This window comes from Phyllostomus discolor, chromosome 8, assembly GCF_004126475.2.
Source record: "Phyllostomus discolor isolate MPI-MPIP mPhyDis1 chromosome 8, mPhyDis1.pri.v3, whole genome shotgun sequence".
NCBI classification, from domain to species: domain Eukaryota; kingdom Metazoa; phylum Chordata; class Mammalia; order Chiroptera; family Phyllostomidae; genus Phyllostomus; species Phyllostomus discolor.
The window spans coordinates 105111223-105138709 of record NC_040910.2 but is presented as its reverse complement, the minus strand read 5'-3'; the positions used below and the strand labels follow the sequence as shown (position 1 = coordinate 105138709).

Here is a 27487-nt window from a genome sequence, read left to right as displayed (position 1 = left end):
TTCCGCTCGGATTTCTGCACAGCCTGAACAAAAAGAGCCCTCCTCATTGGCCAGATTCCCTGTCCGTCTCCCCGCCACACCTCAGAGTGGTGCCTTTGGAAAACACCCCTAGTCCCGCCTTCCTTATCTAATTGGTTCATTCAAACAGGCCCCGGTCAACTCAGCCTTTCATTGGTGGGTGTAAAACCCCAGCTGCGATTGGCCCTTCGGGACGGAACCGATGAGAGCGAGCCAGCGATTGGCTTATCTGGTTTGGGCGGAAAATTCGAGTCGAGCTGGAGTTGCGCTCCCAACCGACGAGCGTCTGTGGAGAAGCCGCTGGCTCCGCGACTGTCTCGTGGACCCCGCTAGTTTAGTCGCTCGCAGGGTTCTCGAGCCCTTTCACGACCGTCACCATGGAGGTGTCACCACTGCAGGTACAGCTCGCGGAAAAGGCGGGTCGCGGAGCCTGGGCACGGCTGAGCATCCCCCCGGCTGCCCGAGAGGGGCTAGGCGTCCGGGCTGCGCGCTGGGAGCCGGTGGTCCCTGCGAACCCCGCCCCCGGGGCTCGGCGCGATCGCGGGGCGCGCGAAACCCTGTACGGCGCCGCTATTGGAGTTGGGGCGGCTAAGCCGGCTTCTAGGGGCTTGTGTTCCGTTTCGCTGTTCCTGGGGAGCGGCCGCGGGCGGGCCTCCGGTACCCCCGCGCTGTCCCGGCCGTCTGCCCGCGACCGGAAAGCGACCGGAAACGGACGCCGGCGGCACCGACGCTTTGCCCCCCTCCCTCGGGTTGGCGACGGGGCGGAACGCCCCTGAGCGGCAAAGGTGCGGGGCCGAGCACAGGCTTCCCTCCCGGGTGCCCAGGAGATGTCCTTCCCGCGTCCCCGGCCTTCCCGGCGGCCAGTCGGTGGCCTCCCGGACCGGGACATCGTAGGCGCCCGGCCAGTGCCTGCGAGGGGGACGGGACAGGCGGGGGTGTTCTGTCGGACACGGAGAGCATTTTCCGTGGGAGGCCGCGTATCTATTAAAACGGACGCTTGGGAACCCGGAGCGGGGTCGGCTCCGCCGGCACCTGCTGCCAGGCTGGGATCTCCTACCTGCAGTGTGTGCCACAGTGTGTGCACGCGTGTCACTGTTCATCGTGTCCGACGAACCTGTGATTCAACTTCCCTTTTCTTCCCGTTTCTCTCTTACAAACGGCTAGCCTGTGAATGAAAATATGCAAATCAACAAGACCAAGAAAAACGACGATGCTAAGAAGAGACTGTCTATTGAGAGAATCTATCAGAAGAAAACACAGTTGGAACATATTTTGCTCCGGCCCGACACCTACATCGGCTCCGTGGAGTTGGTGACGCAGGTAAACCCGCACTGGACACGCGGTTCCCACGTCATTGAAGAGCGTGGGCCTTTGCTGGTTAAATTTCTGTAGGTCGTGTGCTTTCCGTGTCACCGGGACTAGCCTGACCTGATACATGCACGCGCGCGCGCACACACGTGTGTGTGTGTAAACATATAAATATACACATATGAACATATACAGATGTACATAGTCAATCCCAAAGACTCTACAGCAATCATGACGATGAAACAATAAATAAATAAAGGGTGAAAATACCGTATCTCTCTGCCTTGTTTCTAGCAAATGTGGGTTTACGATGAAGATGTTGGCATGAACTACAGGGAAGTGACGTTTGTTCCTGGTTTGTACAAAATCTTTGATGAGATTCTAGGTGAGTAAATTCTTTTATATAAAGAGGTACTGGTGAAATCAGTCACAGGAAGTATTGTTCCTAACAAACCCTCTGTAGCCAGAGCTGTCATTTCAAACAATTGTTGGCACAGACGAGGCAGTCAAGTTGAATTCTTTCCTAGAAGCAGTACAATGAATAAATAAAAAATGCTGAATTTATACCTTGTTGATGCTATTGCTGTGCCTGAAACTTTTTCTTTCTATGTCTTAACTATTAGAGTTTTTTAAGTACTTCAGGTTTTTACAAATGTGTATTTTTTTTTCAGTCAATGCCGCAGACAACAAACAAAGGGACCCAAAAATGTCTTGTATTAGAGTCACAATTGACCCGTAAGTCTCTTGCTCAGTCTTTTGTTATAGTTTATTGTTACTGTTAGTTGCATTTTCTTGGGTTTACATTAAAGTTGGGGTTTTTTAATGAAAGTTTGCAAAAACACAGAAAGGCATAATACTAAAATGAACAATCTATGATACCTGTCATCTAGTTCCGACAGCTATCAACACTTTGCCATATTTGCTTCAACTATAGTTTTTCTACAGTGTTTTACAACAAATTACAGACATTGTGATACCTCTGTCCCTAAATACTTCAGTAAGCATCTTCAACAATTGAAGTATTCTGGATTCTAGAGCTTTGGAGCTATTTTTTTTTTCCCACATGATGCTATGTAAATAATAAACCAGCAGGTGGTGATAGAGAGCTAACATTTCAGGTTGTAAATTCTGGTGTCCTTTTGTGGGTGGTCAGGATGCTTGTTTCACCTTTTTAAAATCCAATCCTATTTGGATTTTATATTAGCATCATCAAAATCCAAATAGCCCTGGCAGGTGTGGCTCAGTGGATTGAATGCCAGCCTGTGAACCAAAAGGTCACCGGTTCGATTCCCAGTCAGGGAACATGCCTGGGTTGTGGGCCAGGTCCCCAGTTGGAGGCCTGCAAGAGGCCCGGGATCACTGATGGATGTATCTCTCACACATTGACATGTCTCTCCCTCTCTTTCTCCCTCCTTTCCTCTCTCTCTAAAAATAAATAAATAAAGTCTTTTTAAAAAATCCATATACAATTCTTAGCATTCTTGTGAGCAAGGAAGTTTACAATTGATAATGTTTTTCCCTTTCATATTTGTTTTGCAATGAGTTTTGTTGGGTGGGAAAGCTAAAAGAGCTAGGACAGTACAAATGAACCTCTTAAAAGCAGTATAATAATACTATACCCAAATTTTGTTCTTTCCATTGAGTAGAAATCATTTCCCTTTGTTTACCCTAACATTTTAAAATCTCATGTTTTTTCAACATTATCAGTGTCTGCGTAGGTATTGGAACAGATTTATTTTTTTTCCCCTCTTGGCTCCTATTTCAGGAGTATCAGGAACTGAGCATGGTGCAAAATGTAGTTCATGCTGAATTTCAGAAGAAATATATGAATAAGAGCCATTAAGAAATTAAGACCATGAATTTACATATTTTAGAAACAATGACATTTAAATACAAAACATGTTTAAGCACCAGATTAACAATGAAATTCCAATCTTCTTTCCTAGGGAAAACAATTTAATCAGTATATGGAATAATGGAAAAGGTATTCCTGTTGTTGAACACAAAGTCGAGAAGATGTATGTCCCAGCTCTCATCTTTGGACAGCTCCTAACTTCTAGTAACTATGATGATGATGAAAAAAAAGTGACAGGTAGAGTATTGAAGAAAATAAAGAACATATTGTTGCTTAAAAAATAATAATAAACCCTGGCTGGTGTGGCTCAGTGGATTGAGCACTGGCCTGTCAACCAAAGGGTCACAGGTTCAATTCCCAGCCAGGGCACATGCTTGGGTTGCAGACCAGGTCCCCAGTTGGGGACGCATGAAACGCAACCACACATTGACGTTTCTTCCCCCCTTTCTCTTTCCCTTCCCCTCTGTCTAAAAATAAATAAATAAAATCTTTTAAAAAATACAAAACCTTATTTTTAAAAAATAATAAAATAAATACACCTATTCAATGACCATCTATGGCATGAAGTTTTAAGTTTTAAAATCTTTATAATTGCATCTCTTTGCCAGTGATTAAGAAATGAAATTCAATAATATTTTAAATTTATTTGTCCAGGTGGTCGAAATGGCTATGGAGCCAAATTATGTAACATATTCAGTACCAAATTTACAGTGGAAACAGCCAGTAGAGAATACAAGAAAATGTTCAAACAGGCAAGTAAATAGGTATCTGGTGCCTTGATTACAAATTATATGATACCAACTTATAATGGCATAAATGGTTGGCTTAACTTAACATGATTTATAATCTTAAAACATGGGAAATTATTCATAAATTAAACATGTATTTGGTTATTTTTTAGGACTTACAAATTTGTGTTATTTAGTTCTAGTTTGTGAGGTGATTTGAATTTTTCATCTTTCCTGTCCTTTCCTCCCACAGACATGGAGGGATAACATGGGGAGAGCTGGTGAGATGGAACTCAAGCCCTTTAATGGAGAAGATTATACATGTATTACCTTCCAGCCTGATTTGTCTAAGTTTAAAATGCAAAGCCTAGACAAAGATATTGTTGCACTTATGGTTAGAAGAGCATATGATATTGCTGGATCCACTAAAGATGTCAAAGTCTTTCTCAATGGAAATAGGCTGCCAGTAAGTGTTTTCCAGTCATGAGGGAATTTGTGATCATTGTCAAAAGCAAACTTGATTTTCTTTCCTCCCATATGGTTTTCTTAACACTTCTCAGATATGTTCCTGAAAAGAAAACTATATACCACTTTTAATATGCTCATTTTAAACTTACAAATGGAAATTTCTTTCTCAAAGAAATATCAAACTAAATCCTTTTCTACCCTTTAATTCTTTCATGTCCATCACTGAACAATCATTTCATTGGTTTTGAAAAATACTAGTTATTATTGAATCTGCTTTTTGTAACTTTTTTGTGTACCATTTTAATTCTTATAACAGGTGAAAGGATTCCGTAGCTATGTGGACATGTATTTGAAGGATAAGGTAGATGAAACTGGCAATCCACTGAAAGTTATCCATGAACAGGTAAACCACAGATGGGAAGTGTGTTTAACAATGAGTGAAAAAGGCTTTCAGCAAATTAGCTTTGTCAACAGCATCGCTACTTCCAAGGTAATTTTATTCTTGAATTATTAATCATGATTTATATTTTCATATGTATTACTGTTTTTAATATATAAAATGAACTTGGATATTTGTTACCTCAGTGCAAAGTAAGCTAAATTAGACTTTTGTGTTGGTTATTATAATTTTGAGGATGCTGAGCTTTACAATCGGGCATTTTTTCTTATCAGGGTGGCAGACATGTCGACTATATAGCTGATCAGATTGTGGCTAAACTTGTGGATGTTGTGAAGAAGAAGAACAAGGGTGGTGTTGCAGTGAAAGCACATCAGGTATTGTATTTTAGCACAGTTTTTTTTCCAAAGTCAAGGATGAAGAGGAAGGCTATGAATAAAGCATGAGTACGTTTTCAGTGATTTAATATCAACTTTTACTGCAGGTGAAAAATCACATGTGGATTTTTGTGAATGCCTTAATTGAAAACCCAACCTTTGACTCTCAGACAAAAGAAAACATGACTTTACAAGTCAAGAGCTTTGGATCAACATGCCAACTAAGTGAAAAATTCATCAAAGCTGTGAGTAGTACTTAGAGGGAAATAAAAAATAAAAGTGTCTTTATTTTCCATTGTTCTTCTCAGCTCTGCAGAACAAAGGTTCCTCCCACATATTTTTTCACTCTAAAAAGGAAATTTAAGCCCGGACTGGGGTTGGGCATCATTCTGCAAAGCGAAAGGTCACAGGTTTGATTCCTAGTCAGGGCACGGGCCTGGGTTACGGTTTAGTCTCTGGACTGGCACATGCGAAAGGCAACCAGTTGATGTTTCTCTCTATTCCTTTCTCCCTCCCTTTCCTTCTCTCTAAAAATAAATATAAAATCTTTTTTTAAAAATTAATAAAGTTTTTACCTCACTGTTCTTACCAGGGTCTTTGATTATCACCTATATGCCTATATTCCCCACCCCCCATTTTCTTTTTAATTTATTGATTTGAGAGAGAGACATCAATTTGCTGTTCCACTTATCCATGCACTTACATTGGTTGATTCTTATATGTGTCCTGACTGGGATCAAACCTGCAACCTTGACATATCAGGACAATGCTCTAAACCAACTGAGCTACCCCCCCGGGGCACCTGTATTCCCCCATTTCATATCACCATTCAGTTTAGATCACTTCTGAACCTGGCCCATCTAAGCACTTACCAAACATTGAGTGCCTGAAGTTTCTCTCAATCACACATTCGAAACTTAGTTCTCTCCATACTCACTGTCCTCCATATAAGGACTTCTACCCCTCAAAAACAAAGTTATTTCCTGTCTTAGTAAAAGGCCCCCAAAATGTTGCATAAACAAGAAAGCCGGGAGCCTTCTCTTTGCCCCCATAATCCAGTAAGAATCATGTCTTGGACATAATCAGTAGCCTTCCCTTATCTGTTTTCTTAATAGGTCCTTAACATTCATACAATTTCAGTCCTTTCCTTGTAATGCCCTTGAGTAATCTGTTTGTGTTGTGTTCACTCTCTTTTGGAAGTCTTTCATGAATTTCCACTTTTAGAAAAAGTCCAAATTTCTTATTTTGTTCTATAAAACCCTGCTGTCTCCAGCCTCATCTCAGGGCCACTCTTTCCTGTGTTATCTAACCTTCAGTCCTCCGGGCTTTAAATTCTAGGAAAACACAGTACTCTGCCCCTCCTTAGAGCTTTTTCACATGCTGATCTCTCCCTGAAATGCTTAAATCTGTTGGAACTACTTTAGGTCTTCAATGTCATTTCCTCAGGAAAGCCTTTACTTTCTACCCTTCTCCCCCACTAAGTTCGTTCCAGCAGAACACTGAACACACACCTATATGCAGCACATTCCCATTTATCCTTAACATTCATCACACTTGTGATTTCTCATTTTATTTCTGCCTTGTCTTCTTTGCTATAAAACTCCACGAAGATAAGGACCATGTCTAATTTGGTTTAACTGCTGCATGTTCAACATTTAGCTCAGTGTCTGGTCCAGTATAAGTGCATAGTCAGTAAATATTTATTGAATGAATGAACCCAAAGGAACCAGCTTCCTCAGCAGTGATAACCCAAGACAGGAAGGTGTGCCACCCTCTGTCCAGAATCATATTTCTACCTCAATCTTTGAGTTATTTTTATGGGAGCTCATTTGTATTCTAGATTTCTGAAAGAACTCTTCTTCCCTAACATGAAATCTTCTCATTTTTAGGCAATTGGCTGTGGTATTGTAGAAAGCATACTAAACTGGGTGAAGTTTAAGGCTCAAGTCCAGTTAAACAAGAAGTGTTCAGCTGTAAAACATAACAGAATCAAGGGAATTCCCAAACTTGATGATGCCAATGATGCAGGTATACACTTAATATTTCTAAACTTTAAAGTCTGACAGTTGCTATTTGCCTTATTCATTAACAGCATACCATGAATATTTTTTCTTTGATAGTTAATATCAAGAGAATATTTTTACTCTGTTAAAAAACAGTGGATTCCTTGTTATTAAATACTTAGTTCATTTCCAGTTTGGGGCTATTATAAACAATGTTGAGATGATTGTTTGAAGGTATAGAACAAAAATGTTTACATATTGATCTATTGAGGAGAGGAAAATATTTTCCTCAACCCGCTTAGGTCCTTGGCTGGGTCTGAAAATTAAACTGACAAATTGACAGGAAAAAAAGCATACAGATTTACTTAATGTAAGCCAACTTGTTATGAATTATAAATTGTTTGGGTTTTACCACAAAGCTATTAACAGCATGTCTGAATTAGTATTTGAGGTTGACTTGAATGTGCCGATACTAATTAGTGTTTTTTTACTTTAGGGGGCCGAAACTCTACCGACTGTACACTGATCCTGACCGAGGGAGACTCAGCTAAGACTTTGGCTGTTTCAGGCCTTGGTGTGGTTGGGAGAGACAAATACGGGGTCTTCCCTCTTAGAGGAAAAATACTCAATGTTCGAGAAGCTTCTCATAAACAGGTAGAATAAAAAACTATCTTTAGAATCTCTAGTTTTATAATGCAGGACTTCATGCTGGATGTTTCATTCCCTCCTTGGGCATTTTAAAATATATTTTAGATTGTTTTCTATTTTAAGAAATTGGGTACATTATAGCATGTCTTAATAGGTAGTTCTGGCTTACTAAAGTATAGGCTAATAATAACTCAAAATACCAGACCTCAAGAAAATCCAATTAACATACACCATTGTATCTGTTATTTTCAAGTTTATAAACAATATATGTCCATTTCAGATCATGGAGAATGCTGAAATTAACAATATCATAAAGATTGTGGGTCTTCAGTACAAGAAAAACTATGAAGATGAAGATTCACTGAAGACTCTTCGTTATGGGAAGATAATGATTATGACAGATCAGGTCAGATTTGCTTTTCAGAAACTTTAGATTGTTGCAATAAATTAAGCATGTCTTATTGTATCATTGCTTTCCTGATGTGAAAGGAAATTACTTAGCTTGTAGATTTAGTCTTTGCCTCTAGTCAGATACTATGTTTATATCATATGTACTACATATACAGGCTAAGAGTCTGGATTTGAATAGTCTTCGAATATTTGAATAGCCTCTTTTTATTGATCCCCATTAAAAAAAATTGAGAAATTACCAGTATGTCAATCATAATTTTTTTTGTTTCTGAACAATTCTTCTGTGTTTGGCCTTCCGAATATTTCTAGGACCAAGATGGTTCCCACATCAAAGGCTTGCTGATTAATTTTATCCATCACAACTGGCCCTCTCTTCTGCGACATCGTTTTCTGGAGGAATTTATCACTCCCATTGTAAAGGTATACTAACTTCTAAGATACCATAATGCACAGGTGGCAAACACAAGTCCCAAGGGCTGAATCCAGCCTTCCACCTTGTTTTATCTGGCCTGGCACCTGTTTCTACCCGGCGGCAGTGCCAAACTCCTTGCCCCTCGTTAAGGAGTAGTTACTTTTACACAGTCTTAAAATTACATTCGGCCCTTTGAAGGTAACCATGAGGCTGATATGGCTCTAGGTGAAAATGAGTTTGACACCCCTGTTATAGTGGATATTTGAAGGCCCTACTTCTCAAACCTCAATATACACTTCACGCTAGTGAAGTGTGTTGGTATGTAGGAGACCTAGCCCTGTGCAAAGTCACAGCAGTATGCTCTTTATCACAGGTATCTAAAAACAAGCAAGAAATGGCATTCTATAGTCTTCCTGAATTTGACGAATGGAAGAATTCTACACCAAATCATAAAAAGTGGAAAGTCAAGTATTACAAAGGTTTGTAATGAAACTCGCATAGAACTTCTCATTTTGTAATATACCATTATACAAGATTATATGGAGTAATTTCATATTCTTGGTTGTGTAGGTTTGGGCACCAGCACATCAAAAGAAGCTAAAGAATACTTTGCAGATATGAAAAGACATCGTATCCAGTTCAAATATTCTGGTCCTGAAGATGATGCTGCAATCAGCCTGGTGAGTTTGAACTGTATTTCATACATACATTCTAGTTTTTTTGTGGGTTTTTTTTTCTTTTCTTTTTTCTTTTTTCAAAGAGAAACATCAGTGTGTAGTTGCCCCTCACATGTCCCCAACTGGGGACCTAACCCGCAACCCAGGCACTTGCCCTGACTGGGAATCAAACTGGCAACCCTTTGGTTTGCAGGCCCACGCTCAATCCACTGAGCCACACCCAGCCAGAGCACACTCTAGCTTTATAAGCACTGCTTTAGCTAGTCAATTGAAACATTTAAATTTTTATATAATAGAATGTTTTAGAGTATTTTCAGTAAGCATATCCCAGAGAAAGGAACTGGATATTTTACAAAATGGAGTTTTTGTTATTTCAGGTTTGTTTTTTGTTTTCTTTTTTGTTTTGTTTTTTGTTTTTGTTTTGTTTAATTTTAAAATATTTCTTACTTATTTTTAGAGAGGAGAAGGGAGGGAGAAAGAGAGGAAGAGAAACATGAGTGTGTAGTTACTTCTCATATGTCCCTTATTGGGGACCTAGCCCACAAGCCAGGGATGTGCCCTGATTGGGAATCGAACCAGTGACCCTTTGGTTTGCAGGCCAGCATTCAGTCCACTGAGCCACACCAGTCAGGGCTGTTATTTCAGTTTTTATACAAGAGATATTTTGGAAACTGTTAGTACCAGCGATATCTTTTTCATCTTCTAATTTGTAGGCCTTTAGCAAAAAGCAGACAGATGATCGAAAGGAGTGGCTAACTCATTTTATGGAGGACAGGAGACAACGGAAGTTACTTGGCCTTCCTGAGGTAAAAATTTTAAATATATCCCACAAAATGGACTATTGGCTGACCTTTTAGGATTGATAAAAGAAATTTAAGTTACTGAGTAGTTATTTCAGTAAAAAGTATGATAATCGATAGCTATATACATGTTCCTATTCTTATTTAGACTGCTACATAAATGTATTGGGCATAAAAGAAATTACCAAGAGAGTGCACTTTATTTTTTAAAACAAAATACTTTTGAATTTTTAAGGGGCTTAAGAACTACCCTAAAAATACTGAGAGGTTTCTTTGTTTCATTATTTTAAACTAGATCATGTAATACTCTCTTTGGCCCCTCAGGACTACTTGTATGGGCAAACCACCACATATCTGACGTACAATGACTTCATAAACAAGGAACTTATCCTGTTCTCAAATTCTGATAACGAGAGATCTATCCCATCTATGGTGGATGGTGAGTTCCAGCTCTTTTAGTCTGTTTTTCTCATAACGTAGAAGTCAATGCCTAGAAATAGTTAAATGGAGGATACTAACATTTGCACTTCTTTCATTTTGAAGGTTTGAAACCAGGTCAGAGAAAGGTTTTGTTTACATGTTTCAAACGGAATGACAAGCGAGAGGTGAAGGTTGCCCAGTTAGCTGGGTCAGTGGCTGAGATGTCCTCTTATCATCATGGTGAGGTAAACACACAATCTATGTTTCCAGAAAACATGATAGCAGAAATACCTACATAATCATTCTCCAAACACTTAATGAGAATATAATCTTATATATCCATAGCAGAGAAGAATTTGGTGAAATCTATCAGATGAGATACATACTTACACTTTGGCCTAATAAACCTTATTTCTAAAAATAATATTTATATAAGGATATTCATAAGTCTGTAAGGATCTGTGTTCAAAGATGTTTATTGTAACTTTGATGCTAAAATTTAGACATCAAAAATGTCCCCTGAGTGAAAAATTGTTATAAATTGTGACACATCTGTGCATGGAGACAGTGATATAACTGAAGTGAATCTCTGTACTAACATTAAACAATGCTTATGTACTGTGTCAGGTGAGGGAGAAAGAGAACAGTATGTAAAGCAAACTGTCTGGAAGGATGTGTTCCAAATTATTGACGTTATCCCTGGGAACTGGAAAGGGCAACTTTGCGATTGTTTTTTTAATATTTTTTTTATTTATTTTTAGAGAGAGGGGAAGGGAAGGAGAGAGGGAAAGAAGCATCAATGTATGGTTGTCTCTCACATGCCCCCTACTGGGGACCTGGCCTGCGACCCGGCATGTGCCCCAACTGGGAATCGAATCTATAACCCTTGGATTTGCAGGCCCACAACGCAATCCACTGAGCCACACCAGCCGGGACTTCCAATTTTTTTATACGTTTGACTTACTTGACTTTATACAAACATACATTCTTTTTTTATTATGTGATTGAATTCTTTTTTTGTATTCATATGTTTTTAAAAAACTAGATTGCCTATAAGTTTCTAAAACTTTAATGATTGTCTTGCTTGCTGTTTTCATTTAAAATATAGTAGGTGCTCAGTAAATGTTCATACAACAAAGATTTGTGGAATGTTTACCATGTGCCAAGTATACAAAGATAATATGTTTCTTACCTTCAAGGTATAATCACAGTTTAACCAAGAGGGCCAACACACAACCACAGAATAAAGTTATAACACGCTAGATAGAAATGAGCAAGTTGTGACTTAAAGTAGGGAATTTTTCACTCTGCTTTGGATGAAGAAAGGAGCTATGCCTTTGAGGACTTGATAGAAATTACTAGAAGGCAAGAGCCCTGAACTTGGAGCCTAAGTCCTGGGTTAAAGCACTACATCTGCCATGTACTTATCTGGGCAAACTCAATAAACATTTATACCTCATAACATCTAAAGGATTATAGCACGGCTTAGTCATAATAATGGCTACATACATAATATACATAATACATAATAATAATGTATTATTAAAAGCCTACAGATCAGATTAACAAATTTTTTCCTTCCTCAGATGTCACTAATGATGACCATTATCAATTTGGCTCAGAATTTTGTGGGTAGCAACAATCTGAACCTCTTGCAGCCCATTGGTCAGTTTGGTACCAGGCTGCATGGTGGCAAGGATTCTGCTAGTCCTAGATACATCTTCACAATGCTCAGGTGGGTAATGCTTTCAATTTCTAGTGAATTGACATTTCCAATTTTGAAATAATGTGAGATTTAGTTGACAAAAAATATTTTAAAATTCAATTAATGAGAAAATGTACCTTTAAGAAATTTTTTTACTTACTGATTTGAGAGAGAAACATCGATTTGTTGTTCTACTTATTTATGCATTCATTGGTTGATTCTTAATGTGCCTGACCAGGGATCAATCCCATAACTTTGGCATATTGGGACAATGCTTTAACCAACTGAGCTACCTGGCCAGGGGAGAAAATGTGCTCTGATGCAGATGCTTAGAATATTTTTTAAAAAAACAAAAACCAACAAAAAACTAGCTCATTAAAGCTTAATTATGCTATTCTTTGCCATGATAAAATTCTGTTTCAGTTTGATAGCCATAGACTTTGTATCCTTTAGGTGTATTATTTCCTTACCAAACTATAAATATTTTTACTTCCATTTCTTATGTTTTCCTCTTTCTTTATATAGAGAGTGGTTTTCAACCAGGATACATTTTGCGCGCCCCCCCCCCCCCCCTCCCCGGTACATGTATTGTTGCAATGTCTGGAGACATTTTTGATTGTCTTAACTAGCAGAGCCATGCTACTGGCATCTAGTGGGCAGAGGCCAGGGATACTACTAAACACCCTGCAAGGTACAGGACAGCCCCCCAAAACAAAGAATTATCTGACCCAAAATGTCAGTAAGTGCCGAGTTTGAGAAACCCTGCTGCAAAATTTGGGTCAGAGTGAAGAAGAGCTTGATTCTGCCTAAATACCACAGTTGAAATCGTATGTCCTTTACAAGGCTATGAAAAGTATATTATGAATGGTCAAGTTTTCAGCTGTCAACTTATTCAACCTTTCAGCAGCACTGGATACAGTTAATCACTTCATCCTTCTTAAAACTCTCCATTTTTCATTTGGCCTCCAAGACACCAGACTATTTATTGGTTGTCCTCCTTATTAGCCCTTTTTGCTGGGTTCTTCTCATCTTCCCACCTTCTAAATACTGGTCTGCTGCAAAGCTGCACCAGATCCATTCAGTCTGGGAACTCCGGCCCTGGATCTCTACACTGTTATATGTCTGACTGTCCTCTTAACAAGCACCACTTGGATATCTAGTAAGCAACTCAAACATAAGTCCAAAACAAAATCCTGTCTCAGTAAATGGAATGCCATCCTTCTAATTCTCAGGCTTAAAACCTTGAAGTCACCTTGACTTCTTTTTGCCACACTTGTGTCCAATCCACTGTCAAATCCTATGGGCTCTGCATTGGAAAAATACTAAGCCACACCATTCATCTAAACAATTATAATTTAGTCCACTCCCTTTCTTATGGCAGGCAATTTTTTTTTAATAGGTCACTGGTTCAGAACCTTCCAGCTGCTTCATTTAGAGCAAAATCTAAAGCCTTAGTTTATATAACCAAATCTTGGATGATCTGTGCACTCACTCCCCATATGTTTTGATTGCATCTCATATTATCTGTGCTCCAAACAACACCTGGCCTCTTTGACTGTGCATGCCAAGCATACTCCCACTTCACGGCCTTTTACTTACTTGTCCCTCTTGCTTGCAATACTCTGCAGATAACCTCAGAGTTCATTCTTTCTATTTCTTTGCTGTTCAAGTGTTTTCTTGTCAGAAAGTTCCACTATTTCTTAGCACCCCTTCAATCACTCTTACCTACTTTATTTTTTTTCTTAGCATTTATTGTACCACCTGACAAAGTGTGTTTGTTGCCTAGCTCCCTGTGAGCTCCTTGGAAGCTGAGACTTTATGTTATCAGTGCCTGGCACATAGAAGGTGCTCAGTAAATATTGTTAAGTCAACATTGGTCAGCAAGTAAAGCCAAGGTAATTTTCATGTACAGATATGAGGTTAACACATGTCCTTTTCATGAAAGTTAATTTATCAATGCCAGTATTTTTGTGAAATAACCTTTGATTGTTTTCTTTAGTCCTTTGGCTCGGTTGTTATTTCCACCAAAAGATGATCACACATTAAAGTTCTTATATGATGACAACCAACGTGTGGAGCCTGAATGGTACATTCCTATTATACCAATGGTGCTGATAAATGGCGCTGAAGGAATTGGTACTGGTTGGTCCTGCAAAATACCCAACTTTGATATTCGTGAAGTTGTGAATAACATCAGGAGACTGATGGATGGAGAAGAACCTTTGCCAATGGTAACTATTTTGTGTGTATTAGGAACCTCAGTTTTCCTCTGGTTTCAATTTAGTAGACTGTGCTTAAAGAGGACGTAAATATACAATTAATTTCACTTAAATAGTAGATTTATTGTTTAATGCTACTGTGATTTCTGTGCTTAGTGTCACCTTTATAAAACATTCTTTTTTTTAAATACCAATTTAGCTTCCAAGTTACAAGAACTTTAAGGGCACTATTGAAGAGCTGGCTTCAAATCAATATGTCATTAGTGGTGAAGTGGCTATTCTTAATTCCACAACCATTGAGATCTCAGAGCTTCCCATCAGAACATGGACCCAGGTAAGTAACTGTGGGGTTTTGTGTGTTTGTGTATGTGTGTGATCAGCAGAAACACTTTTTGTACTAATGTTTGTTGACTATTCAGAAACCTGTTTCAGAAACTTACAAAAGGATTATTTATTTCTTTAGACATACAAAGAACAGGTCCTAGAACCCATGCTGAATGGCACCGAGAAGACACCTCCTCTCATAACAGATTACAGGGAATACCATACAGACACCACGGTGAAGTTCGTGGTGAAGATGACTGAAGAGAAACTGGCTGAGGCCGAGAGAGCTGGACTCCACAAAGTCTTCAAACTCCAAACCAGTCTCACGTGCAACTCTATGGTGTGCCTTGTTTTATGACATACATATGTTTCCCTTTACATTAAGATTAATATCAATTTTAAAAGGAAATCATAGGCTAATTTTATGTTTTGAAAGAATAAAGTCATTCCTCTAAAACCATTAAAGTTTAGCCAATTTACCTATTCTTGGCTCTACTCTTATTTTTCTTTTCCAGGTGCTTTTTGACCATGTAGGCTGTTTAAAGAAATATGACACGGTGCTGGATATTCTAAGAGACTTCTTTGAACTCAGGCTGAAATATTATGGATTAAGGAAAGAATGGCTTCTAGGAATGCTTGGTGCTGAATCTGCTAAACTGAACAATCAGGCACGCTTTATCTTGGAGAAAATAGATGGCAAAATAATCATTGGTATGTGTTTGAAATAACCACTTGTACTAAACCACAGTTGTGTCAAACTGCCTTTAAACCCTTCTGGTGAGAGTAATGGTGGGAGGGAGGGCAAAAGCCATTTAGTTCAGCTGGCTACTTGAATGAGCATTTCTTTGAAAGACTTAATTATAATTAGGTCTTTTATCATTTGAAAGACTTAGCTTTTCCTAGGTTGAGCATCTTGAGGAATCAAGATTTAGTTGACACTGAGACAGAATAGAGAGCTAAAAGAGGTGCCCGTGTAAACTAACTGATCAAGAAAAAAGTCTGACAGAAAAAAGGGCTGGAGGTAAGATTATAAATGCTTCTACTATAAGTAAATTGTATCCTTAAGCCTGAAAGAGTCATGTCTTAGGGAATTTTTTAAGATGTTCTAGAGGCAACCAAGTCAGGGTTTAACTGACCAGGAAAAAAACAGTTTTGACTAAAGCTTGGTAAAAGGAAGGTTAAAAGAGATAGCTAAAGAAGAAAAAAAAAAAAAGATAGCTCAGTTCTAGCCAGGGCTAATGAGGAAAGCTGGGCAACTAACTCAGGCTACTGGATTACATTGCAGGTCCCCAAACCATGACAACACAAGTTCCTAGTGATCAGAGGAAATTTTTCTGGTTATATACAAAAATGTTTAATTCAGTTGTTACGTGTTCAATTTCATGAATTTTCGAAATTTTTTTTATTTCTTTTAGAGAGGAAGGGAGGGAGTAATAGAGGGAGAGAAACATCAATGTATGGTTGCCTCTCATGCGCCCCCTACTGGTGACCTGGCCCACAACCCAGGCATGTGCCCTGGATGGGAATTGAACCCATGACCCTTTGGTTCATAGGTTGGAACTCAATCTACTGAGCCATACCAGCCAGGGCAATTTCATAAATATATTTTTTTTAATAACACTGTTTTGCTGAGTTATATATGATTAGGTCACAACCTCACATGATTTGACTGCCACCTTGTGGTAATTTACACTTGTCAATGGTTTAGGGCCATGTTCAACCAGTGTGCTGCAAGAATTTTTAAAACATGCAATATCTTACTATTCAGGAGCACTGACCTCTTTTCCCTTAGATTGTCAAATTAAATGACAACAGCTAACACAACAGTAGCCATACGCTGTGAATGAATCAGAATCATATCTTTTTTTTTTTTTTTTTGTCAAATCGGCAAAAAATGCCTATTTTGATGTGCCACAGAATTTTAGTAATTATGTGTGCCATGAGATGAAAAAAGGTTGAAAATTGCTGGTTTAGTGAGAATGCTTAACTATAGCTGACCCTTGAACAACAAAAGTTTGAACTGGGCAGGCCCACTTATACACAGGGTTTTTTCCAATAAATATGTTGGAAAATTTTTTGAAGGTTTGTAGCTATTTGAAAAAACTTGTACCTTGCCTAGGCTTTCCTGTAGCTTCTTCTATTCTAAGCTCTTCCTTGTTTCACTCTCCCCAGCTTTAATAAACATACTCTCAAAATCAAAAGGAAAAACCTCATACATGAACCTTATGATTTTCTTAATATTTTACTTTCTCTAGCTTTATTGTAAGAGTATAGTATATAATACATATAATATACAAAATATATGTTAATCAACTGTTTATGTTATGGGTAAGGCTTCCAGTCAAGAGTAGACTATTACATTTGGGGGGAGTCAAATTATAGAGATTTTCAACTATTCGGTGGATCATGCACCGACCCCCTGCATTGTTCAAGGGTCAACTGTATGTATCAGGATGTACAAACATATGGGAAAGACAGTTTACTGATTTCTACTTTTAATTTTTTGAATTAATATAGTAAAACCTTATCACTTTCCTAAAATAGTACTCAATACTAACCATTACCTCTGTTTACATTTTTTTAATAGAAAATAAGCCTAAGAAAGAATTAATTAAAGTTTTGATTCAGAGGGGCTATGATTCGGATCCTGTGAAGGCTTGGAAAGAAGCCCAGCAAAAGGTAATTTTTGGGTTAGCATTTTTCTGTATTATTAAAGACTGTATATAATCGAATGTCTGTGTTCCACATTTCCTATTAAAACTACATTTAATTCCTCCTTTAGGTTCCAGATGAGGAAGAAAATGAAGAGAGTGACAATGAAAAGGAAACTGAAAAGAGCGACTCTGTAACTGGACCAACTTTCAACTACCTTCTTGATATGCCTCTTTGGTACCTAACCAAAGAGAAGAAAGACGAACTGTGCAAACAAAGAAATGAAAAAGTGAGTTGCTTGTGGATGATGTTGCATGTTGCTCAGTTATGTTCCAATCATGAAAGCAAAAACTTAATTGTGTGCTAAATGAAAATACTATTTATGCACATAAGTTAACTCTTAATTTTCTGACTATTTAATGAAGGAGCAAGAGCTGGAAACATTAAAGAGGAAGAGTCCGGCAGATTTGTGGAAAGAAGACTTGGCTGCTTTTATTGAAGAGCTAGAGGTGTGTAGTTTATAATGCGCATGTTAGAATTTTTATTAATAAAGTAATAGATTCTAGCAATATACCTCTTTATCGAGATATTTCATAATTGGCAGTAGAGAGAATATGAGAGAGGCATAAGGAGATATTCCAAGATAACACATGAAAGAACAATTGTTTAAAACTAGTTCGAGGATGCCGGGAAACATCCTAACTTAGAAGTTTTTGAACAAAGAAAGGGCAGGAGTTGATTTTTGACCTATTGAGACTAAGAAGATAAAGAGAATTTAAATGTGAGAGAAGACCATCACAACCCAGTCCCCCCCAAGTCAACCTAAGAAAAAGCACTTCACAAATTAAGCTAAAAGGATTAACATGCAAATTCATATTATTGCACTTCAGAATGATGTCCGACTTACAATCAATTGATTGGATAAGTGCATTACTGGAATTACATCCTTATTTTTTGAATTTACAAATATGCATATATGTATTTTATCCCTAATCTCATTTCCCCTTCTTATCCCCAAAAAGATTCAGTGGTAAGATCAAGAGTAGAACCCAGTCTTCTAACTCCACATTGCCCAAAGCCTTAAATTATATCTTTACTATTGTAGTGGTATACTTAGTTATACAACAGGTTATCACAAATTTAAGGTATAACAAATTGAAATCAACTTAACTGTTGATTTTTATGCTATCTCTATGAAGTTTAAGATGTTATAACATCTTTGTTAGCTTATAAACTTGCTTTCTTCTATCCCTTTTTTAGGCTGTTGAAGCCAAGGAAAAACAAGATGAACAAGTAGGACTCCCTGGGAAAGGGGGGAAAGCAAAGGGGAAAAAAGCACAAGTGGCTGAAGTTTTGCCATCTCCCAGTGGAAAAAGAGTCATCCCCCGAGTGACCATAGAGATGAAAGCAGAGGCAGAAAAAAAAAATAAAAGGAAAATTAAGGTAATACTTATGAAAACATTATATGTAAAATACTTTAGGCTCATTTCCACATAAAACTGAACAAATTACATCATAAATTTTTTATACCTATAGTTTGGGATTTAGCCTATATCTAATCATAACATTCCTTTTTTATGAGCCTGATTTTTTTAAATGTTTAAGTATTTTGAAAAAGGTTGTACCTATACCTTTATTCAGAGATCGTAGCCAGAACCCAGAGAAAAAAGTCATTCTTTGACCAGATACAGATTGTATATTTGACCTTATATTATTTTAAGTAATAAAACTTGTCAGAATGTGACCATTTTCATCATGCTATCTTTTATTTTTTTAATTTTTACTTTTAATTATTAATTATATTTTATTGATTATGCCATTGCTGTTGTCCCAATTTTTCCCCCTTTGCCCCCCTCTACCCAGCAACCCCCACTCCCTCAGGCAATCCACACACCATTGTTCATGTTCCTGGGTCATGTTTGTAAGTTCTTTGGCTATGCCATTTCCTATACTGTACTTTACATCCCCATGGCTATTCTGTAACTAGCTATTGTATTTCTAAATCCCCTCACCTCTGCATCCATTCCCCCACACCCCTCTACCATCTGGCAACCGTCAAAACCCTCTCTGTAGCCATGATTCTGTCTCTGTTCTTCTCCTTTGCTTAGTGTGTGTTTCAGATTCAATTGTTGATAGATATGTATTTATTCCCATTTTATTGCTCATAGTTTTGATCTTAAATAAGTCCCTTTAACATTTCATATAATAATGGTTTAGTGATGATGAACTGCTTTAGTTTTTTCTTGTCTGGGAAGCTTTTTATCTCCCCTTTGATTCTAAATGATAGCTTTGCTGGGTAGAGCAATCTTGGCTGTAGGTCCCTGCTCTTCATGACTTTGAATATCTTGATATCTTTTAGAGTGAAAATACTGAAGGAAGCCCTCAAGAGGACAGTGTGGAACCAGAAAGCCTAAAACAAAGACTAGAGAAGAAACAGAAAAGAGAAGCAGGTATTAAAACATTTTAAGGAAAATGGTATTAGAATTGAGATAAAATTATGTTTGTTACCTAGTAAATCCCTCATAGATGTTGAATAAGTTCTTAGTGGGTAACATGAAGGAGAGCTATTTCTAAAGTGTACTTAAACTTCCCCCATATTGTCCTTGGGATTTGATTTGAGTAAAAATCACTTTGTAAAATGAAATATTTTATAACTGGAATTCCTCAGTTGGAATCCAAAGAAAACAAACCCAGTTTATTAGATTTCACTTTCTAGCCAGTTATGAGATTCGAAGACATCAAATATATTAATATATAATGCTTGAGGACCACATGTTAGTCATGTTTATATTATCCCTCGAGTTTAACACCCTGCCTAGGATATAGTTAATATTCAGTTAATTAAATAGAATTAACAGTTCTATTAACCATTTGATTATGCCTTTACTGGGTATCTACTTTTTTTAAGTTCATTGAGATAGGCACATACCAAATTCAGCCATTTACAGTGAACTAGTGATAGTTTTAGTATTCTCCAAAGTTTTAGAGAATTTCTTTCCCCAAAAAGAAATGCTATATCCAGTAATAGTCACTCCCCATTTCCTCCCAACTCCTTCTCCCCACCCCCAGAAACCACTACTCTATTTCTGTCTCTAGATTTGCTTGTTCTAGACATTTCATATAAATGGAAATCATATATGGGGTCTTTTGTGTCTTCGTTTAGCATAATGTTTTCCAGGGTCATCCATGTAGTAACATGTATCAATACTTCATTCTTTTTTTGTCACCAAATAACAGTTCATTATAGAGATATACCACATTTATTTAATTGTTCACCAGTTGATATATATTTGGGTCATTTCAACATTTTGGCTATTGTGCATAATGCTGCCATGAACATTTGTATATAAGTTTTTGTGTGAACTTCTGTTTTAATTTTTCTTGGGTAGATACCTAGGAGTGGAATTGCTGGGTCATATAATTTTTCTATGATATCCTTGTGAGGATCTGCCACACTGTTTTCCAAAGCAGCTACACCATTTTACATTCCCATCGGCAATTTGTGAGGGTTCCAATTTCTCTACATTTTCACCAACACTTGATGTCTTTCTTTCTTACTCTAGCCATGCTAGTGGGTATGAAGTGGTCTCTCATCATGGTTTGCGTTTGCATTTTCCCCTTGGCTAATGATGTTGAGCATCTTTTCATGTGCTTACTGGCCATTTATAGTTCTTTGGAGAAATGTCTATTCAGATCCTTTGCCCATTTTCTATACCATTCTATGGATTTTCTTGATGGTATATTTTGAAATACAAGTTTTTCATTTTCATGAAGTCGCATTTATCTATTTTTTTATTCTTTTCTTGCCCATGCTTTTAGTGTCATATCTATTCTTTTACCAAATCCAAGGTCATGTTGATTTACCCCTATGTTTTCTTACAAGAATTTTAGTTTTAGCTCTTACATTTAGGTCTCTGATCCATTTTTTAATTAATTTTTATATATGACCTAAAGAAGGAATCCAGCACCATTCTTTTGCATGTGGATATCCAGTTGTCCCAGCACTATATATTAAAAATTTCTTTCCCCACTGAACTTTGCCCTTGTCTCAACTATATCCCATCGATTGATCTCTGTCTGTTCTTATTTACTTTTGATAGATAACATGTGGTCAGTTCTGTGTGGAGTAAAAGATAAATAAAACAATGGAAACATCTAAGTATTAAAAAGAAGTAATAAAGCTATGTTGTGTGTGCCATGCTGTGCAAAATTATATATTAGCCTTATAATGCAGCATACATAAACTTTAAACCCAACTAACAATTATATTAGCATATAAAAACTGATGGATCAGTTACGTATTTTGAACATTTGTGTTCCCATCACTGTCTTAAATATTGTGAAGGCACAAGAAGTGGGTTGAGCGTGGTCCTGCAAAGCAAAATGTTGCCGGTTTGATTCCCAGCCAGGGCACATACTTAGGTTGTGGGCCTGGTCCCCAGCCAGGGTGTGTGTGAAAGGCAACCAATCAACGTTCTCACACATCAATGTTTCTCTCCCTCTCATTCTTCCTCCTGTCCCTTCTCTGTAAAAACAAATAAACAAACACATAAATAAGAAAGAAGTGGGACAGCAGGGCATTTACCCTTAAGAAAAAAGTTATAGCAGTATATGCTAGCCATTGTAGCAGTTTAGAGAAAGGTGAGATTAGTGTGGGTGCATGTAGGTTATAGACATTTTGTGAAAGGGGTTAGATTCTCAAAGAGTAGGTATAGTTTAGGCATTCCACGTTGGGAGAAGAAAGATGGGCATATAATATGCATAGAAGGCCCCCTTAACAGAAGTGGGGGTGTGTAGGAAAGTAATGCAACATAGTTAAACCAGCTATGGAGAGCCAGAAAACCAGGTTGTGGAAGGATGGATATCATTAGATTCAGCTAGGAAATATGAAATCAGTGTGCATGCTGATAAAAATATGAAGGACTATATCAGAGCAATAATCTTTAATTACCAACATGAGGGAAATAAAGAGCCAAGGATAGGTATGAGAGACATTTGGGGAAAAGAATTAACAAGACTTAGTGACATTTAACTGTCTCACAAAGCCATGAAATACCCCTCAAGGTTTGGTCCCAGCTGTTCTTTTCCCTTTGAATTGTCTCCCTTGCCTTGACTTCAGCAGTAACTTCTGTTGATCTCCTTGTACCTATTCTTGCTCCTTTCTGAGCTCTACTTTTTAACCTGAGAGAACTTCTTAAAAGGTAAATCTGGTCATATTGGTTCCCTATTGAAAACAAAATCCTTGCCCTGGTTGGGTGACTCAGTTGTTTGGAGCATCGTCCCACACACCAAACGGTTGTGGGTTTGAAATTTGACTCCTGGTCAGGGCACATACCTAGGTTGTCGGTTCAATCCTCAGTCAAGGCACATACAGGATGCAACCGATCAATGTTTCTTCCCCCTCTCTCCCTTCCTCACTCTCTAAAATCAATAAATACACCCTCAGGTGAGGACAAAAAGTAATAATAAAACAATCCTTAGCAAGACCACCCTCTCTCTCCCCAGCTTCTACTTTCTAGCCATAACGATTTCTCTCGGATCCCTTAAGGCACCGTTTTCTCACATGCTACTTCCTGAACTGGAAGATTTCATCACCCACCTCCCTCCCACTAGTTAACTCTTACTTAACCTGCAGTTGTAGCTCAAGTATCTTTCTCTTGGAGAAGCCTCGTCTTTACACCTATACCACATACCCTACATAAACGCATTGTATTTATTTGTGGGATTAGTTGGCCAATCTATAAGCTGCACGAGAAGAGGGACTACATCTGTTTCTGCTCATCACTGTATTTATTCTCAGTGCTAGCTCAGAGCTCAAATATTTAAAGGATGGATGGATGATAGGTGCAGAAAAGTGAGTCTACAAGTATGTGAAGTGGTTAATTCTTTCTCCCTTCTAGGTATCAGAGCAAAGAAACAAAGTACATTGCCATTTAAACCGGTCAAAAAAGGAAAGAAGAGAAACCCCTGGTCTGATTCGGAATCAGATATGAGCGGTAACGAAAGTGACTTTGATGTCCCTCCACGAGAAATAGAGCCACGAAGAGCAGCAGGTAAGATAAACTGAAGAACATGTAGATATACTAAAATATTTGACTGGGCAATATATATCTCAGTGCACTCAATCCCAGAAATTGTTATATGTTAGAGCAGTAATTTTTTTTAAGAGGGGTGGGGGGACATTGATTTGTTGTTCCACTTACTTATGCATTCATTGGTTGCTTCTTACATGTGCCCTGACCGGGAATTGAAACCACAGCCTTGGCATATAGGAACAAAATACACTGCTCTAAGAACAATGCTCTAACCAACTGAGCTACCTGGCCAGGGCTATGTTAAATTTTTTTAAAAGTAAAGCATCTGCCCTGGCTGGTGTAGCTCAGTGGATTGAGCGTGGGCTGCGAACCAAAGGGTTGCTAGTTCAATTCCCAGTCAGGGCACATGCCTGGCGTTGTGGATCAGGTCCCCAGTGGGGGCCACTTGAAAGGCAACCACGCACTGATGTTTCTGTCCCTCTCTCCCTCCCTTCACCTCTTTCTAAAAATAAATAAAATCAGCAAAATCTTTTTTTTTTAATTTAAACTAAAGCATCTTTTAAGAAATTCAACTGAAGCTTAAATGTTCATGAAATGTTAATCTGTGGATCAAATATTCTATTAACCCTCTTTAATTCTTTATATATGAATGTTTTTAATAGCAAAAACCAAATTCACAATGGATTTGGATTCAGATGAAGATTTCTCAGATTTTGATAAAAAAAGTGAAGATGAAGATTTTGTCCCATCAGATGCTAGTCCAATTAAGACCAAAGCTTCCCCAAAGTAAGTGTCTTCTCTTCTAATATGGATTTTATCGTGATCATTTTTCATAGTTGATAACTTCTTTGTTTGACACATTTAGAATTGGTTGTCAGGATGTAATTTTTTTTTTTTTTACTCTAGACGTACAAACAAAGAACTGAAGCCACAGGAGAGCACCACGTCAGGTATGTGTTTAAGTAAAAATAGTGAGGCATCTGCTTCACTGGGTGCTCAGATCCACCTGGGTTCTAATCCAGACTACACTAGCCAAGTCCTGCCTTTGAAAATAAATGCGGGTTTTCATTAGCATCACATTGATGTTGTCCATTTTTAGTTTCGCAAATAAAGAGGCTCTACATTTAATACTCTAAAAGTATCATGTGCTTGCCAGGTACTATGCTAGGTGCTAGAGATACAAAAATAACTGAATTCATAGAAGGGACTAAGCAGTGAGTGGATTTTCCTGTATTGCTTACATGTACTATTTCCTTTTCATTGAAGTCCTAGATCTTGATGTTGATGATGCCAAGGACAATGCACCACCTCCTCCAAGCTCACCTGTGGCTGACTTCCCAGCCGAAACCAAAACCACAAACCCTGTTTCTAAAAAGAGAGTAACAGTGAAGAAGGTTACAGCAAAAAGTGAGCATAAGTCTTTGAGATGGGTTAATAGTATTGGGATTAACTAACTGGTTGCCACAAATCAATTTCCATTTTTTATTGCCACAAAAATTTGCTATTGATACTGAAATTAAATCTTGCGTAAATGAAAGAAAGTCTTTAGATCTTTATAATCATAATTGGTAGTAAAAGGTTTAAAAGTAACATGTTTCTCAAAATGCCAGGCATTATCCAGCTCATTTCTATGACTGGGATAGTATTTACAAACAGTTGGAAATGTTTAAGATAGAACATATTCGTATTTTTAAAATGGATGCTTAAGAACACTGATTCTCTAGCATATTTTCAGCTCTATTGGGTTGGCTTTTCCTGTGTTATATATAAGCAGTCAACAGGTTGCTAAAGACAGTTCACAGTGAGAACCGTTCATCTGAGAGTGGCTGTGATGAATCCCTGTGTTGACTTGCAGGTCAGTCTTCCACCTCCACTACAAGTGCCCCAAAAAGGGGTGCACCAAAAGGAACCAAAAAGGATCCAGGCTTGACTTCTGACGTCCCTCAAAAGCCTGATCCCCCTAAAACCAAGAATCGCCGCAAAAGGAAGCCATCTACTTCCGATGATTCCGACTCTAATTTTGAGAAAATGATTTCTAAAGCAGTCACAAGCAAGGTGAGTGTTTATCCTAACCAGTCCTTTGCTTGTAGGTGTTTTAAAATGTAACCAAGCTTTGCTCTTAATAATTTGGCACATTTTTAAGAAAATAAATGTAAATCCCATAATTCATTAGCTTTTACTGTATTTAGTTTAGTTGTAACAAAGTTACCACTTGGTCCATGAGAGAGCTGCCCTAAATCTATTTCTTAGGACATATTCAAAGGTGGAAAACTGGAATTGTAGTCTGCTGATACATTTTCTGCGTTGAAATTCTGCTGTGAGGTTGACGTGTGCAAATTGCTTGGGCTTTTCTCTTTTAGAAATACAAGGCGGAGGGTGATGACTTCCATGTGGACTTAGACTCCGCTGTGGCCCCTCGGGTAAAATCTGGACGGGCAAAGAAACCTATAAAGTACCTTGAAGAATCAGATGAGGATGATCTGTTTTAAAATGTGAGGTGACTATTTTAAGTAATGATCTTATTGAGCCCAAGATTGGTTTTAAAGTTACCTCAATCTCTTTATTTTCCTCCCCTTTGAATTTAGTTTGGGAAAGATAGTTTTAATCTGGAACCATCAAAGCGGGGAAGTGTGTAGACCTCAGTGTCCCTTATCTTTTCGTAATACCACCTAGATGGTGATCCATCTCGTGGGTTTTGTTTGCATCTCTGCTTTATGTTTTCAGTCAGTTTTGTCTTTAAAACCTGATTTTAACTTCTTCTGGACTCTAGAGGTAGCTGTGTGGTCACTTAGCATAATGTAGTTCACTGACCATAATACATTAAGCTAAAATTGGATCACTTTGATATAAAAGTGTCTATCGACTGTGCCTTCATTCCTACTTTCATAAATATGAAATAGAGCACGATTAATTCTGTTTTCTCTTAGTGGCATAGGTAATTTTCTACCAAATAGAACTTGACAGTTCTAGTACAAATACTCTCTCCACTTGGCCTTTTTTGAACTTTTGTTCAAGCAATGAGTTGCTCATATCCTTTAGAATATCAGCAGAGGCTAAAGAAAAACACCCTGGCTGTTTACCCTCAACACAGTCAACAGGATGAAGGAAATTATACTGTAAGTTATGTGACTATCTCAACTTCTGACTTTTTTCCTCTTGCTGCCTCTGAGTCTGAATTTCCCAAAGAACAAATGTCTCAGGAGCTCTGGATTGCAGGAGAGTGAGGACAGCATTCACTCAAAGATCTCACGTATTTTATTGACCCCAATCCTTAGCAGTGAGCTGGTCTATCCATTTTGGGAAATTTCCGTAATTTTCAACTTGTAAACTCTTTTAGACCTTTTTGCCTTTTACATGTGTGTAATTTGAGTGCTGTTATCAATGTTTTGTAAATATTTAATATGTTTTCTATTTAGCTTATTAATTCCAACAATTTTGTACTTCAATAAAACATTGTGAACATTGTAACTGGTTGATTGCCCTTTTTCTCCCTGCACTAGACCTTTTCCTCACTCTAAAATAGATCCCTCTTCACTTTTTTTTTTAAATAAGAGTTTAAACCTTTTTTTTCTTAACTTCCTTTTGAGAACCATTCTGATCATATTCTCATGTTCCTGGCAGCCCCTGGACCCATCACAGCCCCCATAGTGATGGGTCTAAGAGACAGGCATTATGACCTAATCGAGGCCAATCCAGTTTTTTCCATGGGTTTTATACATGAGTACTAAGTTTTTGTCTACACTCAGAAGGCCTTGGCCCTATATCAGTAAATAGTTTTAAATATGTATGTATCTTTTTTAATGATTTCCTATTTTAACAATTTTTTAATTGATTCTAGAGAGGGGAAGGGAGGGAGAAAGAGAGGGAAAGAAATATCAAAGTGAGAGAGAAACATTGATCAGTTCCCTCTTGCACACGCCCCAACTGGGGACCAAACCTGCAACCCAGGCATGTGCCCTGACCAGGAATCGAACCCACAACTTTTTGGTTTGCAGGACAACACCCAGCCAACTGAGCCACACCAGCCAGG

At 38.1% G+C, this 27487-nt stretch overlaps 1 protein-coding gene across 2 annotated transcripts; it reads left to right on the top strand.

The window, feature by feature from the left end:
• The first annotated feature begins 245 nt into the window (after positions 1–245).
• TOP2A (DNA topoisomerase II alpha) lies at positions 246–26926 on the top strand. Of its 2 annotated transcripts, none has more exons than XM_028519323.2 (35): positions 246–416; positions 1183–1338; positions 1621–1711; positions 1998–2061; positions 3273–3418; positions 3836–3933; positions 4163–4375; positions 4694–4867; positions 5050–5151; positions 5259–5396; positions 7041–7179; positions 7651–7808; positions 8083–8208; positions 8523–8633; positions 8999–9104; positions 9196–9305; positions 10016–10108; positions 10427–10541; positions 10646–10767; positions 12109–12257; positions 14227–14458; positions 14646–14780; positions 14910–15110; positions 15286–15481; positions 17358–17449; positions 17553–17711; positions 17848–17931; positions 18683–18865; positions 19782–19872; positions 23323–23475; positions 24120–24243; positions 24364–24407; positions 24724–24864; positions 25313–25512; positions 25818–26926. In XM_028519323.2, exons 1-35 carry the CDS (start codon positions 396–398, stop codon positions 25944–25946), a joined length of 4596 nt encoding a protein of 1531 aa, XP_028375124.1. In that variant the 5' UTR covers positions 246–395; the 3' UTR covers positions 25947–26926. The 2 variants fall into 2 exon arrangements, with proteins under 2 accessions (XP_028375124.1, XP_028375125.1); XM_028519324.2 differs by having other exon boundaries at positions 271–416; positions 24730–24864.
• Positions 26927–27487: the final 561 nt, after the last annotated feature.

Coding starts and splice junctions, on each gene's coding strand:
- TOP2A (XM_028519323.2), top strand. CDS start 396: ATGGAGGTGTCACCACTGCAG. Junction 1,339..1,620: donor CCGTGGAGTTGGTGACGCAG/GTAAACCCGCAC, acceptor CCTTGTTTCTAG/CAAATGTGGGTTTACGATGA. Junction 7,180..7,650: donor TGATGATGCCAATGATGCAG/GTATACACTTAA, acceptor TTTTTACTTTAG/GGGGCCGAAACTCTACCGAC.